Below are 13254 nucleotides of genomic sequence, written 5' to 3'. Positions count from 1 at the left end.
GAATGGGAGAAAATATTTGCAAACCCCGTGTATCTGATAAGAGGTTAATATCCAAAATGTATAAAGAAGTCATACACCAAAATGGAAAGAACAAACAAAAACAAAAATTTAAAAATGGGCAAAGGGCCTAAATAGTACTTAATACAAAAAAGATATATGAAAGACTAATGGGTACATGAAAAGATGTTCAACATCACTAGCCATTAGGGAAATGAAAATTAAAACAACGAAATATCTCCTCACACATGTTAGAATGATTATCATTAAAAGACAAGAGAGAAAACCATAAATTGGCATAGCCACTAAAGAAAACAGTATAAGGAACCTTAAAAAACAGAAACACTGTGATTCAGCAATTCTACTTCTGGGAATATACTCAAAGTAAACAAAACCAATAACTAACTCGAAAAAGATATCTGCACTCTCATGTTCACAGGAGCATTGTTTACAATAGTCAAGACATGGAAACAATCTACATGTTCACTGATGGGCGAATGAATAAAGAACTTATGATATATAGACAATGGAATATTATTCAGCCATAAAAAATGAGGAGATCCTACCATTTGCAACAACATGGATGAAACTTAAAGGCACTATGTTAAAGGCGATGTCAGACAGAAGAAAACAAAATTGTCCAATCTCACATGTGGAATCTTAAAACCAACAACAACAAAAAACCAAACTCATAGAAAAAGAGATCAGACCTGTGGTTACCAGAGGTGGGGGGGGGGTGGGCAGGAACTGGAGGAAGGTAGTCAAAAGGGACAAACTTCCAGTTAGAAGATAAGTACTGGAGATGTAATATACAGCATGATGACCGTAGCCAACATTGCTGTATGATATATAGGAAAGTAGTGAAGACAGTAAAATCCCAAGAGTTTGCAACACAAGAAGAAATTTTTTTTTCTCTTGTCTTTTATCTTTTCTTTTTATGAGAAAGCTATCCATATGAGAGGATGAATGGTAGTTGTGATCACTTCACCATCTATATAAATCAAACTATTGTGTTGTATGCCTTAAACAGTGACATATGTCAATTGTGTCTCAATAAAGGTGAAAAAAATTCCATACAGATTAAAGATCTAAATAGAAAAAAAATACAAAAGCATGAGAAGAAATACTGAAGACTAATTTTATTTTCTTGGGAAGAGGATATGTAAGGAAGACAGATTCCAGAAACCGAGAAGGAAAAGATCAGCTTTGATTACGTAAGATTTATATTTTCTCTACTACAAAGAATGCCCTAAATGAAATTAAGGGATGACCAACCCCGGGAAGAAATATTTTTAACACATTTTACAGAGTAGAGTTTGATATCTGAAATACACAAAGAGCTCTTACAAATCAATAAAAAAAGAGACAGATGAATGAAAACCTGGGCAAAGGACATAGAAATGTAAACTGCCAATAAAAGTATGAGAAGACACATAGCTTCACTAGCAGTTAATTAAGTATAGATAAAAATAATGAGGAGAAATAATCCTTGGCTTATCATATTGGGAAAAAAACATTTAAAAGACCACCAGGACTGCTGTGGCTGAAGGGAATGGGCTTTGTCAAATCCAGTTGGTGGGGGCAAAAATGAAAACTAGCCTTCAGGGTCTGGGCACAATTTGTCACTGTCTGGATAGCTCCCTGGCTCACTGTGCCCAACCAAGAAACCTAGTGATCAGTGCCTCAGTTTTCCCTCCCTATTAAATGGGCAGGGTGATAAAGAACTGTTTGTGTAGGAAGAGTGAGGAGGTTGGAAAGTAGAAGGAACAATTACAAAAGTACAAATGCAAAGATCATCAGCCATTCTGATCACAATAGTCACCTGTGACCCAAACAGCAACCCCTACTTCCTGCCTAGAACACTCAGACACTAGTTGGTCTCAGTGAGGGCAAGATCCAGCAGGACTCCTGTGAAGAGAAGGAGAAAGCAGAGGGCGCTTCTGACAGACAGGGGCAGAGTCTCTGGCTCAGAGGGCCAAAGTTCAGGTGCACCAACTTTCTCATTCCTGTTCTGTCAAATGGCACATTAATAAGCAAGAAAGAGATTCAGGGAAGAATTTCCAGAAGGACAAAAAACTCATCAGGTGTGTCAGATCTCTGACATTCAGGAGCCATGTGGGGAAAGACGCACACGCTGACTTAAGCACGAAAGTATGGATGCTTTAATTAATCCGGGGTGAATTTAATTGCTTTAGTTAAGTGGAAATCGGGTTAAAAATGATGCAGAGCATGCTGGGGTGTGTTAAAAACATGACATATGAGTTGGATGAATCGATAAATTAAAAGTGCACAGATGTTTTAATTAAACCCAGGGAAGTTAACGAAGATCACAAGAGACTTTTAAGCCTATGATTAATTCAATTCATTTAAAATACCTGTAGAGATATGGGGATGCCTCCATTTTGAGAGTTATAAAAGTTCTCAATCGGTAAGTGCTTAAGCCGTTCTTAAAAAATGTCTAAGTTTGTGTGTGTGTGTGTGTGTGTGTGTGACTGAACAACATTAATTACATAATGAATATTTAAATTCTTCATAGTACATGGTAAGCCTTTCTGCAGCTCAAGTCCAGAAATGAAGTAGCTTTTTACTTACTACGGTTCAAGCAAGGAGAAGAGTCTGCAAATTATTGGCATCTTGTTACCTACAAGCACGGAAGCTTTCGAAAGACCTAGGGGGTCTATTTATTCATTGCTGTCTCCCCAGCCAGTAGAGCAGAGCTGGGCTTAGGAGGCAGCCTGAATCTCTCTTCATTTTTACTCGTTGTGTGACTGTGTACACTATTTGCAGCCTTGATTTCCTTATCTTTAAAATGGGACAAGAATTCAGGAGTACTTATCTCATTGTGTTTTTAAGAGGATGAAATAATGCCTATAAAGTGCTACGTACAGGGCCTGGTACACAGTAAGAAATTTGTAGATGTGACTTTATTATCATTTTGATTAGAGAAAAGTGTTGTGACTCACCCCATCATAAGGGGACAAGCCACCCATCCCAGCCAACTCCCTCTCTAAACACTGGTTTATTTACCAATACAGGTTTTCCTAAAACCATACTGCTTTCCTAACTCTGTGCATCAGATCAACAGCAAGTTCCCCCAGGGTTAGGCACTCTGCTTCCTAAGGCTGCTTGGCAACTTATGTAGTCATCTATAAAGGGGAAAAAAAGTTTTTAAGTTTCCAAAGCAATTTAACTTGGGGGAGGGCTGATGGATTTAAGTCCTGAGAAGTGATTTGTTTGGTAATACAGCAAGCATGGGAAACGTGAACAGCCACTTTTGGAGGCTGTGGGTGTGGACTCACTTGGGGCCACCAAATAATGGGCACTGTCCCTTGTACACTGTGGAGGCAAGCCTCCTCCATGTCTGTTCGGCAAGCTGGGGATAGGGATGAAAGTGACCTTACTGCTCCTGGGCACAGTTATCATTGGACAGTCTCAGCAGAGTTCAAGGGCAACGTGATCTAGACTCAGACCTGAAGGTGCACAAGCGTCTTTTGGGGATCCCATTAGAATGCAGATTGATTCAGAGGGGCTGGCATAGGGCCTGAGGGTTTGGATACTTTACAGGCTCCCCAGGTTGGGGCTAGTACCCCAGACCTACTGACTGAATCAGACACTCTGGAGGGAGCTGAGCAAGCTGTGTGTTAACAGGGGATTCTGATGAGTATGGTTCTAATTCCATACCTGGGCAAGTGTCTTAATTTCTGTGAGCCTCAGTTTCCTTAGCTGCGAAATGGGGATGATGATGATGTATGTTATACAGATAAAATGAGATAATAACATAAACCCTTCACATAGTGCCTCAGCCACTTTCTGCAAAGTGTTTTCCAAGTGTATCTGCTTTAAGCCCCTTGTCCTGGGCCCTTGCTGCCAAGGAATTAACTGCATGTTTTCTCAGGTCAGGGGTGGGAGAAAGGAGAGGTAGGATTCAGCCATCAAACTGCATGGGGTGTAGAATGACCTATACAGGTAGCCACCATGGCTCCTGGCCCTTCTGCATTAATGGGGATTGTGGGGAGAGAAGGGGGACAGAGGGAGACAGGTATGCAAGGCAGAGGGTCTGAAGGGACAATGCATGGGGTGCATCTATGCTTATTCCATGGAGGATTGGTGGGGCCTGAGTGTCTTTCACTGAGACAGGCGAGGCCAGCTGAAAAAGGAGGAGGGGTTCTTTGGGCCAAGAAATTTCTGAGGGAGGTGTTTCTGGGGTGGTGGGGAGGACCCCTCCACCAGCAGGGAGGGGATAAGGGGCTTGTTATTCCTCTCCTGAGTGCAGAAGTCCACCAAGGGGAGCAAATCATGGGGAGGTGGGAAAGCAGGTTATGAGGCAGAGTCCAGCCAGGAGGTCGGACAGCCTGAGCTGCACATGGGCTTTGACAGTTGTCACTGACCTCCATTCAGGGAGCCTTCCTGCCAAGCCTGTCTCCTGTGTGGCCACTGGGGCTATATGCCTCAGAGTCAGCCAGACTCAGCCTCAAAATCGGGCCATGCTATGTGTGCTTGGGCAAATAGCTAACTTTCCTTAAGTCTGTGTTTCTCTTGTAAAATAAGGATAATAACATTGATTTCAAAGATTCATGAAGACAAATGCTATCTAATATTTATGGAGCACTTGATACATGTCAAGCACAGCTCTATACACTTGACACGAATTTACCTTTTAGTCCTCACAGCAATGCAACAGGTAGTATTTCAATTCACCTCCATTTTACAGATGAGAAAACCAAGGCTCATGGAGGTTAAGTAATTTTTTAAAATGGGTAGAGCTAACTGGAGGAGCATGGATTCAATCACAACAAATTCAAACTCTACTGCTTTTGTGCTTAGTAACTGTGCTCTTCTGAGACAAGGCACATAAACTCTGAGATCAATGTCAACTTTTTTTTTTCTGTTTTTATTCCTCCTCCTTCCCTCTGACCCTCCCTCCTTCCCTGCATTTAAATTTGTGCCTCAAAGTTGGCTGATTCATATCACATGATTAATCTGGTAAATTAGAACCTTGTTCTCCAGTGCTCATTTGGGTCTCGCACATTTTCTGGCAATGTTTTCATCTTTACAAGTCTTGTACCCTAAATTCAAGTTGCCAAACATTTAGAGACCACATGTGACTTCCTGGGCACCAAAGTAGGTGCAAGGAGGTTTAATAAAGAGGACTGTTAGACACCCCAGTCTCTCCTCCACGGACCAGTGTCCCAAACAGCAGTGCTTTCAACAATAGTCAAAATTTGGAAAGAGTCTAAATGTCCATCAACTGATGAATGGATACAGAAGATGTGGTTTATATATACAATGGAATACTACTTGGCAATGAGAAAGAATGAAATCACACCATTTGCAGCAATGCGGGTGGAACTGGAAGGTATTATGCTAAGTGAAATAAGTCAGTCAGAGAAGGACAGATATCATATGTTTTCACTCATATGTGCATCTTGAGAAACTTAACAGAAGACCATGGGGGAAGGGAAGGGGAAAAAATAGTTATAAACAGAGAGGGAGGGAGGCAAACCACAGGAGACTCTTAAATACAGAGAACAAACTGAGGGTTGATGCAGGTTGGGGAAGAGGGGGAAATGGGTGATAAACATTGAGGAGGGCACTTGTTGGGATGAGCACTGGGTGTTGTATATAAGCCAATTTGACAATAAGTCATATTCATATAAAAAAAAAAAAAAAGAGGACTGCTAGAAACTTGTGATCCAGCAGGAGAAACCAATGTGATCACCCAGCTGGAACATGGCCCAGCATGAAGGAAGGGTCACTGCCATGATGTTGCCAAGACTTGTGTGACTGCAGGGTCCTATCTGGGCATGTTTCAGCAATAGGGTGACCTGAGTCCTGTCTGGGGATGTTTCAGGGTTGCGGTCACCTGCGAGCAGCAGTTTGATAGGAAAGGTCGGGATTGATGAGAACCTTCCAGCTGAAGAAACAGCATGAGCTAAGAAGGAGAAGCAGGGCTATGATGCTTGATGAGTGACAAATAGCTGGAATCTATGATATATGGGCTCTAGTAGGAGATGGTGATGCAAAAGGAGCTTAAATCATGGAAGACTTTGAATGTCATTCCAAGAATATTCTTTATTCTCAGAATATAGTCCCTGGCTGCCTGCATCAGAGCCTCCTGGGAGGCTTGTTTAAAAATGTACATCTCTGAGCCACAGCCCAGTCCTATGGATTCAGAATTGGCTGGCATAGGGGGTGAGCCTGGAAATATGCATTTGTAACAACTGTCCCACATAAATGTCTTTAAACAAAAGTTTGGTAGCCATTGTGGGAGGCAGCTAGGAGCCACTGAAGGTGTTTGAGGAGAGTAGTGACATGCTCCCAAGTGCTCTAGAGAATGCTGGAGGTTGTGAGCAGGGAGAAATGGCATCAGGAAGAGGTTGGCAGCCATATGAACAGGGCTGTGACTGTGAAGGCAGAGAGGAGAAATGAAGCAGAGCGTGTTGGAGGTTGATGAAACAAGAGTCAGCAAATGATGTGATGAAGGAGGTGATGGGATGTCTCTGGTAGCTGGGAGAATGACTTAGATAGCAGGCTCCGAAGTCAGAGGGACTTTGTTTTGAATGCTGGCTCAGCCACTTTCCACTTAGTAAAGTCTTGTTTCTCTCCTGTAAAGTTTCCTGGGGTTCAAACCCTAGTGCACAATCACCACACAAACTGCTTGAAAAGTGCATCTTCCTTTGGCCTCACGTCCCCCAAGTTGAATTTCATGGTCTAGAGTTAAGAGCCTGGCCAAGACTGCCTGGTTTGAATCCCAGCAATACCACTTCCTAGCTGAGTGATCTTCAGCAAGTTACCTAACCTCTCTGGGCTTAATTTTCTTCATCTATAAAAGGGGACTGTAGTTGTATATAAAATAGGGATATTGATGGTGAGGTGAGATAATTATGCAGTTGCTTAGTACAGTGGTTGGTGCACAGTAAGAACTCAATAAATGTGGGTGATGATGACGATGAGTTTGACTTTAGTGTTAGAACTCCAAGAGGGACTGGATAGTGGGTAGATTTTCCAGTTAACAGGAGAAAAATGGCAAGATCCCTGTTGTCTTTTTTCAAGCCTCCACAGAAGCTGGGTAGGAGCTGAAGACAACCCCCAGAGAGAAGGCTTTATGTTCCCGTGGTTGTGGCATTTCTAGGTCTCCCCTGACAGCTGTTCAGCAGCAGGAAGTGTCATTTCTAATAGCTATTAAGTACACATTACCTAACAAGTAAGGCTCTCGTGTTTTAAGTTTCTGCTGTAGGTTTGGGGCCTCAAGCTCACAACCAAATAAGCCATCAGAGAAGCCAGTGTCAAAAGAGAAAAATCAGAAGCCTTGGATGTCTTCTGAAATGCAAGGCTGTTTTGCCAACAACCCAAGGAAGCATCTCAAGCCAGTGAAAGACCTTCAAATAAAAGTAAATAAAAGAAAAAAGGAATCATAATTAAAAAGCATGTAGACCACAACAAATAGCATTTAAGCAAGGAGGAAGTTATGAATGGCAGATAGTAATAATAAAAACTGTAGACTTAACAATACTTAGAGCTGGATGGGAGAGGTACCTGATGGAGAATGGGACAAAGTACCAGGAAAGAAATGCCATTTGTCCTCAAGCTCTGAATCTGAACACATTGCTTATTACACTGCACAAATAATGAAATTCTATACCGGAAGACACCCTTCAGTATAGTTCCCTTGTTAGAGTCTTTTTCCATGGAATTTTCTCCACATGCCCTGATGCTAATTGGCTACTTTTATAGATTCCTATAGATTCATTTCTTCATAAACTTATCATCTTAACAATGTCTACACCATTCAAAGTCCACATCACAGCATTTAAGACTCAACACTTATACTTCCCACTTGCTTATCATGTGTATCCAACAGAATGGAAGCTCTCAGAAGGTAGGGCTATGGCGTGCTTGCTCATCATTATATTTCTGGCACTTAGTGAAGTACCTGACTCATACAAGGCACATAATAAGCATTTGTTGGATGCATGAATAAGTTCTGTCCCCTCAACTGACTTGGAACAATGTGTTAGAACCCTTACACATTCTTTTGATGTGAGGATCAGTTCCATTTTGACTTCTGAGCCTCCCAGGACCCCAGCTCAGTGGGGGCTGTGGAATGAATGCTCTGCAAATTCACGCTGACTGATTCCTCCGTTCACCGCAAGGCTGTCTTCAGATGCCTGATGCAGACTGGCAGGTGTATAAGAAGACAAGGAACTGCTGTCTGCACCGCACATCTGAGGGCATGGGAGGCGCAGTGTGAGGTCAAGAGAGTAAATCCGTATTTCTGTCACTTGGACACATACCCGGTCGTTCGGATGTGATGGGAATCTCACTTGCTAACATGGCAAATTTCTCCCCTGGCAGGAGGGCCTGAGTCTACCTGCCGCCTGCGGTGGCAGAAACTGGCAGCACTGGAGGCATCCTGGGCACAGCTGTCAGGGAAGGAACAAAGGTGAATGCAGGTTTGTGTTGAGGGGGGACTTGGGTATTCCTAAGACTTTTATCAAGAAGGAAGAGAAATGATCATGGGCTAGAGCTAGGAGGTGGCAGGAGCCATTCTAGCTGGCAGGGCCAGCTGACTTTCCTTTCTACATTTGCTAGTATGATTACCTCACCTTGTCTGCCCCACTTATTTTATTCTAACACTTAGGAGCTTCTTGGGCTCAGAAGCTGGGTTTAAAAAAAAATTAATGTTTATTTATTTTTGAAAGAGAGAGAGACAGAGCGTGAATGGGGGAGGGGCAGAGAGAGAGAGAGGGAGACACAGAAGCTGAAACAGTCTCCAGGCTCCTAGCTGTCAGCACAGAGCCCAACATGGGACTTGAATTCACAGACCTTGAGATCGTGACCTGAGGTGACGTCGGACACCCAACTAACTGAGCCACCCAGGCGCCCCAGAAGTTGTTTTTAAGTGTCAATCTGCCATAGCCACCAACAAACTGTGCAGGACCAATGGGATAGAGCCTCATAGTGTCTCTGCTATAGGGGTGGTGGGGGAGGGGAGATACATGTGCACACACATACACACACTTACACACAACCACATTCTAATATTTCTTTTATTAAAAATCAGAGGTGTATCTTTGATACGATTCACTGAGGAGGGCACAGCATTTTGCTAAAAATGTGCAACTTCAACCTAATCTTGAGAAAACATCAGACAAACCCACATTGAGGGACATAGTAAAATATACCTGACCGGTACTCTTCAAAATGGTCAAGGTCATGAAACACAAGGCAAAGACTGAGGACCCTTCACAAACTGGAGGGGACATAGGAGACATGACAAGTAAATACAATGTGGGATCAGAACCAGAAAAAGAAGGGAAAAATTAGAAAAAAAAAGTCTGTAAATTAGTCAATAGCATTGCTTCAGTGTTAATTTCCTGTTTTCAATAATTGAACCATTATAATTTAAAATGTTGACATTAGGTGAACTCTGCACAGGAACTCTATGTACTGTTTTTGCAATTTGTCTGCAAGTCAGAAAGGAGATTTCAATATAAAAAAAACCTTCAAACGTGGGGGGTAGTTAAAACAGGATTTATCTCCTATTGTTGATATGAGAAAGGATAAAGTAGTATGTTTTAAGTACTTCACACAGTGCCTTCTACATATCTAATACTTAATAACTATTTGTCATTATTAAAAAAACAATTTGAAGTGGAGCCTTAACTCAGGTGCTAATCATTACATTTATTCACTTGAAACTCTTACAGTTAAATTTGAGTGCCTATTTTTACTGGTTTCTCACTTCATCACACAGGTGTAGTTAGCGATTTTTGTTACTCTGAGGAGCCGATATTTATAAAATGAAATGTTAAAGGGTTGCATCTCTCTAGAAGCCAGACTAGAGTACATGGGCTCAGCTCCACTTTTGTGATTCTTGGTGTGCAATAAGTGTGTGAGAAGCTGACTTGGCTTGAGTGCTCATGACCGTGAAAATATTCCTCTCTCGATAGGGTCAAAGGTAGCACTAACATGTCCTATTTATTGCAATTGACAAGTTTTCTCTTTTCAAATTTTGGATTTTGACATTGTTCTTTTCAGAACAAATTTATCAATGTAAATGTCATGAGTTGACTTGGAGAAATATGTTAAGTAAATAATAATATAGATAGTCCGTGAATTTATGATTTTGAAAATCATAAAGGTGGTACGTGAAAGAGCAAGGTTCGGGGAATAAAGGGCTTAGAATATTTCCCAATATCGTTAGTAAAGTAGCTTAAACTGTGTCCATTTCAAAAATCCTAAGGAAGAAATATCTTTAGGGCAAAGAGGTAGATTTTTACTCCTAATACTCTTGAGCCAACTTTGCCAAGAAAAAAATAGGGAAACAAAGAGAAAACAGTTTTATTCTTCAAATACTCCAATTTTGCCCACTGCAGGCATCAAGAGCTAAATTAAAATATACAACAAGTTCAAAGGCTGATTACAGGAATAGCTCCTGAGTATGCAGGAGTAACTACTCTTAACAGCCGCTCAATATTTGTTTCACAACGATCAATTATATACCATGGCTAATGCACATTTGGAGTGTGCGCCCAGCCACAGTGCAGGTGGCGAATGCAAAACTCACACCGAGAGTCCTTTTAAGCAGCTAAATGCACACGCCATTACAGATCCATAATGCAGAATGGACGCCCGTCTGCAAATGGATTTAGAGCGAGGAGTTCTTAAATGGCTGAGGTACTTAGGGCTGAAAGGCCAGTAACTGGATGTGCTGCCAGAGCACACATGGTTTTTAGGATTAATAATACATCGATGTGTGTCAGTGTTAATATACATTTACAGCTCATGGGCCATGCAGCAGAGGGCTCAGCCCATTTGCAGCCACATATGAAAGAACTGTTCTGTCCTTCCTTTCATTAATGTCTTCACTCCCAGGAAAATTAGATTACGCAAGAAAGGCCATTCAAGCAGTACTGAGGTTTTCCCTCCTTTCCAGCATTCACAAGGAAAAGCGTTCAGTGCAGTGAAGCCTTGTGTCATCCACCTTCCCCCATCACGGTGCCTCAGAACCTGGCCAAGCAAAGCACTCAAGGGTCCACGGTCTACTTGGTGATGTGCCCACATGCCACTTGGTAGAGTATGCTGAGGCTTCTTGCTCTGCTTCCCTTTTGTATCTGACAAGTTTACCAAAACTTTCACATTACTTAGTGATGGAGGATATGTCTGTAGGTGGTATCATTTAGGGATTGGGCTCGTGCATGTGCAGCCAAATCCAGAATTTCAAGCACAAGGAAGTCCTCTTCGCTTATCACTCAGCACTCAGAAAGCTGGGAATCACAAATCTTTGGAATACTGTGAATGTTTGAAATGCAATTTTCCCCAGCAATTGTGGTGAGAATGGGGAAAAGGAGTGGCGCTAGTTAGCATTTACAGAGTAGCTTTATTAATAAGTGCCTCTCTCTCTGAGCATCAAGGCAGGATGATGGTCTTTTAATGAGGGGCACATAAAAATAATGAAAAGATTGTTTAAATATATAAATAAATACAGTGTGATATACATCAATTAAAAATGGTAAACATAAACTCTTAGAGGGATCACAACATGTTCTGCTAAGAGCTTTGGGTGTGTTTGCCTCATACCATCCTCACAATGAACTTGTGAAGAAACTCTGCACTTTTTCAGAGGAGGAAACTGAGATTCAGAAATGTTAGATCACTTGCTCAAGGTCACAGAGACACTCAGTGGTGGAGCTGAGATTCAACTCAGAAATGTCTGACTCCTCAGCAAGGGTTCTGAACCTCTTCCTCATTGCTTTCCACACTGGGATATGACCTGCTGGTGGGTGAGGAATCAGCATAGCTGGTTTTTTTTTTCTTTAAAGTTTATTTATTTTGAGAGAGAGAGAGAGAGAGAGCCCGAGAGAGTGAGCAAAGGAGGGGCACAGAGAAAGGGTGAGAGAGAATCCTAAGCAGGTTGCACGCTAACAGTGTGGGGCTTGATCCCACAAAGTGTGAGATCATGACCTGAGCTGAAATCAAGAGTTGGATGCTGTGCCATCAAGATGCCCCAATCAGTGTAGTGGGTTTTAACTGGTGTTTTTAGAAGATGAAATAGAAAAGAAGCATGGAGTGAAGATAACTGTAGTTTTGTAAAAGGTTAATTTTAATTTTATATTTGTATTTACCTAGAATATATACATGTGTGTGTGAGTGCGCACAACATATAGGAAAAGGGTGAGAAGCTCTGCTTTCTCTTACACTTGCCTTTGACAGAGACACTTGAAGGTTATGCTCAAGGTCTTTTGCAAGCTACGTATGCAGCCCCTAAGTCCCCTGGTTTTGTGAGAGTCATTTTCTCTTATATTACCTTTCCCCCAAGAATCCCAGGGCCCCAGCAATTCTGTGCAAAGGAGTGTAGATAAATTAATAATACAATTTAAAACCGATTCCACCAAGATAAATAGCTCTTCCTAGATTAAGAGTGTAGCTGGCCAGAATGAATGAAATTTACTAACCCTGAGATGCTTAATCTTCCATTACATAGAAGTTAATGATTATAAGAAAGGAGTGATGGTAATTCACTTTTGCTTTTACAGGAAATCCAACCATCTAATTTTTAGCAAATCTTTCTTCTCAGCACACCTCGATGCCAAGGATAACCTCCCTGCTCTTCTAGGTAAATTGGCCAATTGTCATATATTAAAACCTGCTCCTTGCTAAAGGGTTAGGTCTTCTAGCATGCATGGGCTTACAAGTTGTCCCAGTGGAATTCTGGAGGGCATGTGGGCTTCTTTGGTACCCCCTCGCCCCCCCAAAGAAGTCTATGTCTTGTTATCCAACCATAGCAGGGAAGGAGTGGTAAGTACCTTTAGCACAGTCTGCTCCTAGAAATCCTGGGAAGCAGTGACATAGCCCGGACACACATTCGCCATTCCCGTGGCAGTTACGTGGACAGTCTTGCACTGAATCTGAAAAAGAGAGAAACTTAGCAACTACCCTTTCCTCTGTCTGCTGATGAAGCAATTTGGTAATCAGTTTTGAAGACCAGTGGTAGTGTCCTCAAGTGCCCACGGGGGACCGGTAGCGAGCGTGAGTGAGTGGAGGGAATGGGAAATTAAAGGGATGAGGGCAATGTGGACAATGCATGGAAGTAACCACTGCTCTCTATCTGACTAACACCCAGGCAGGAATGCAGGGTTAGTATTGCTGCATCATCTGCTTTTTCAAAAGAAATGACTTATTTGGATTTAAAACCTGAAATTTCCCATGTCTGAATGTTGACAAGTTTAAAACATCATGAATGTTGTCCCCTTC

The 13254-nt window shown here is 42.0% G+C and overlaps 1 protein-coding gene across 24 annotated transcripts in view; it reads right to left on the bottom strand.

Annotated features, from left to right (window-relative positions):
* The window catches only part of TENM2 (teneurin transmembrane protein 2), a 1977383-nt gene that overhangs the window by 164054 nt on the left and 1800075 nt on the right, over positions 1 to 13254 (bottom strand). For all 24 annotated transcript variants that reach the window (XM_058722697.1, XM_058722719.1, XM_058722713.1 and 21 more), the window contains one exon: positions 12807 to 12908. In XM_058722697.1, the coding sequence (XP_058578680.1) occupies positions 12807 to 12908 (102 nt within the window). The remainder of the gene's footprint in view (positions 1 to 12806; positions 12909 to 13254) is intronic.

Source organism: Neofelis nebulosa, chromosome 1 (genome assembly GCF_028018385.1).
Source record: "Neofelis nebulosa isolate mNeoNeb1 chromosome 1, mNeoNeb1.pri, whole genome shotgun sequence".
In the NCBI taxonomy this organism is placed as follows: Eukaryota; Metazoa; Chordata; class Mammalia; order Carnivora; family Felidae; genus Neofelis; species Neofelis nebulosa.
This window is presented reverse-complemented; position numbering and strand designations above follow the sequence as displayed.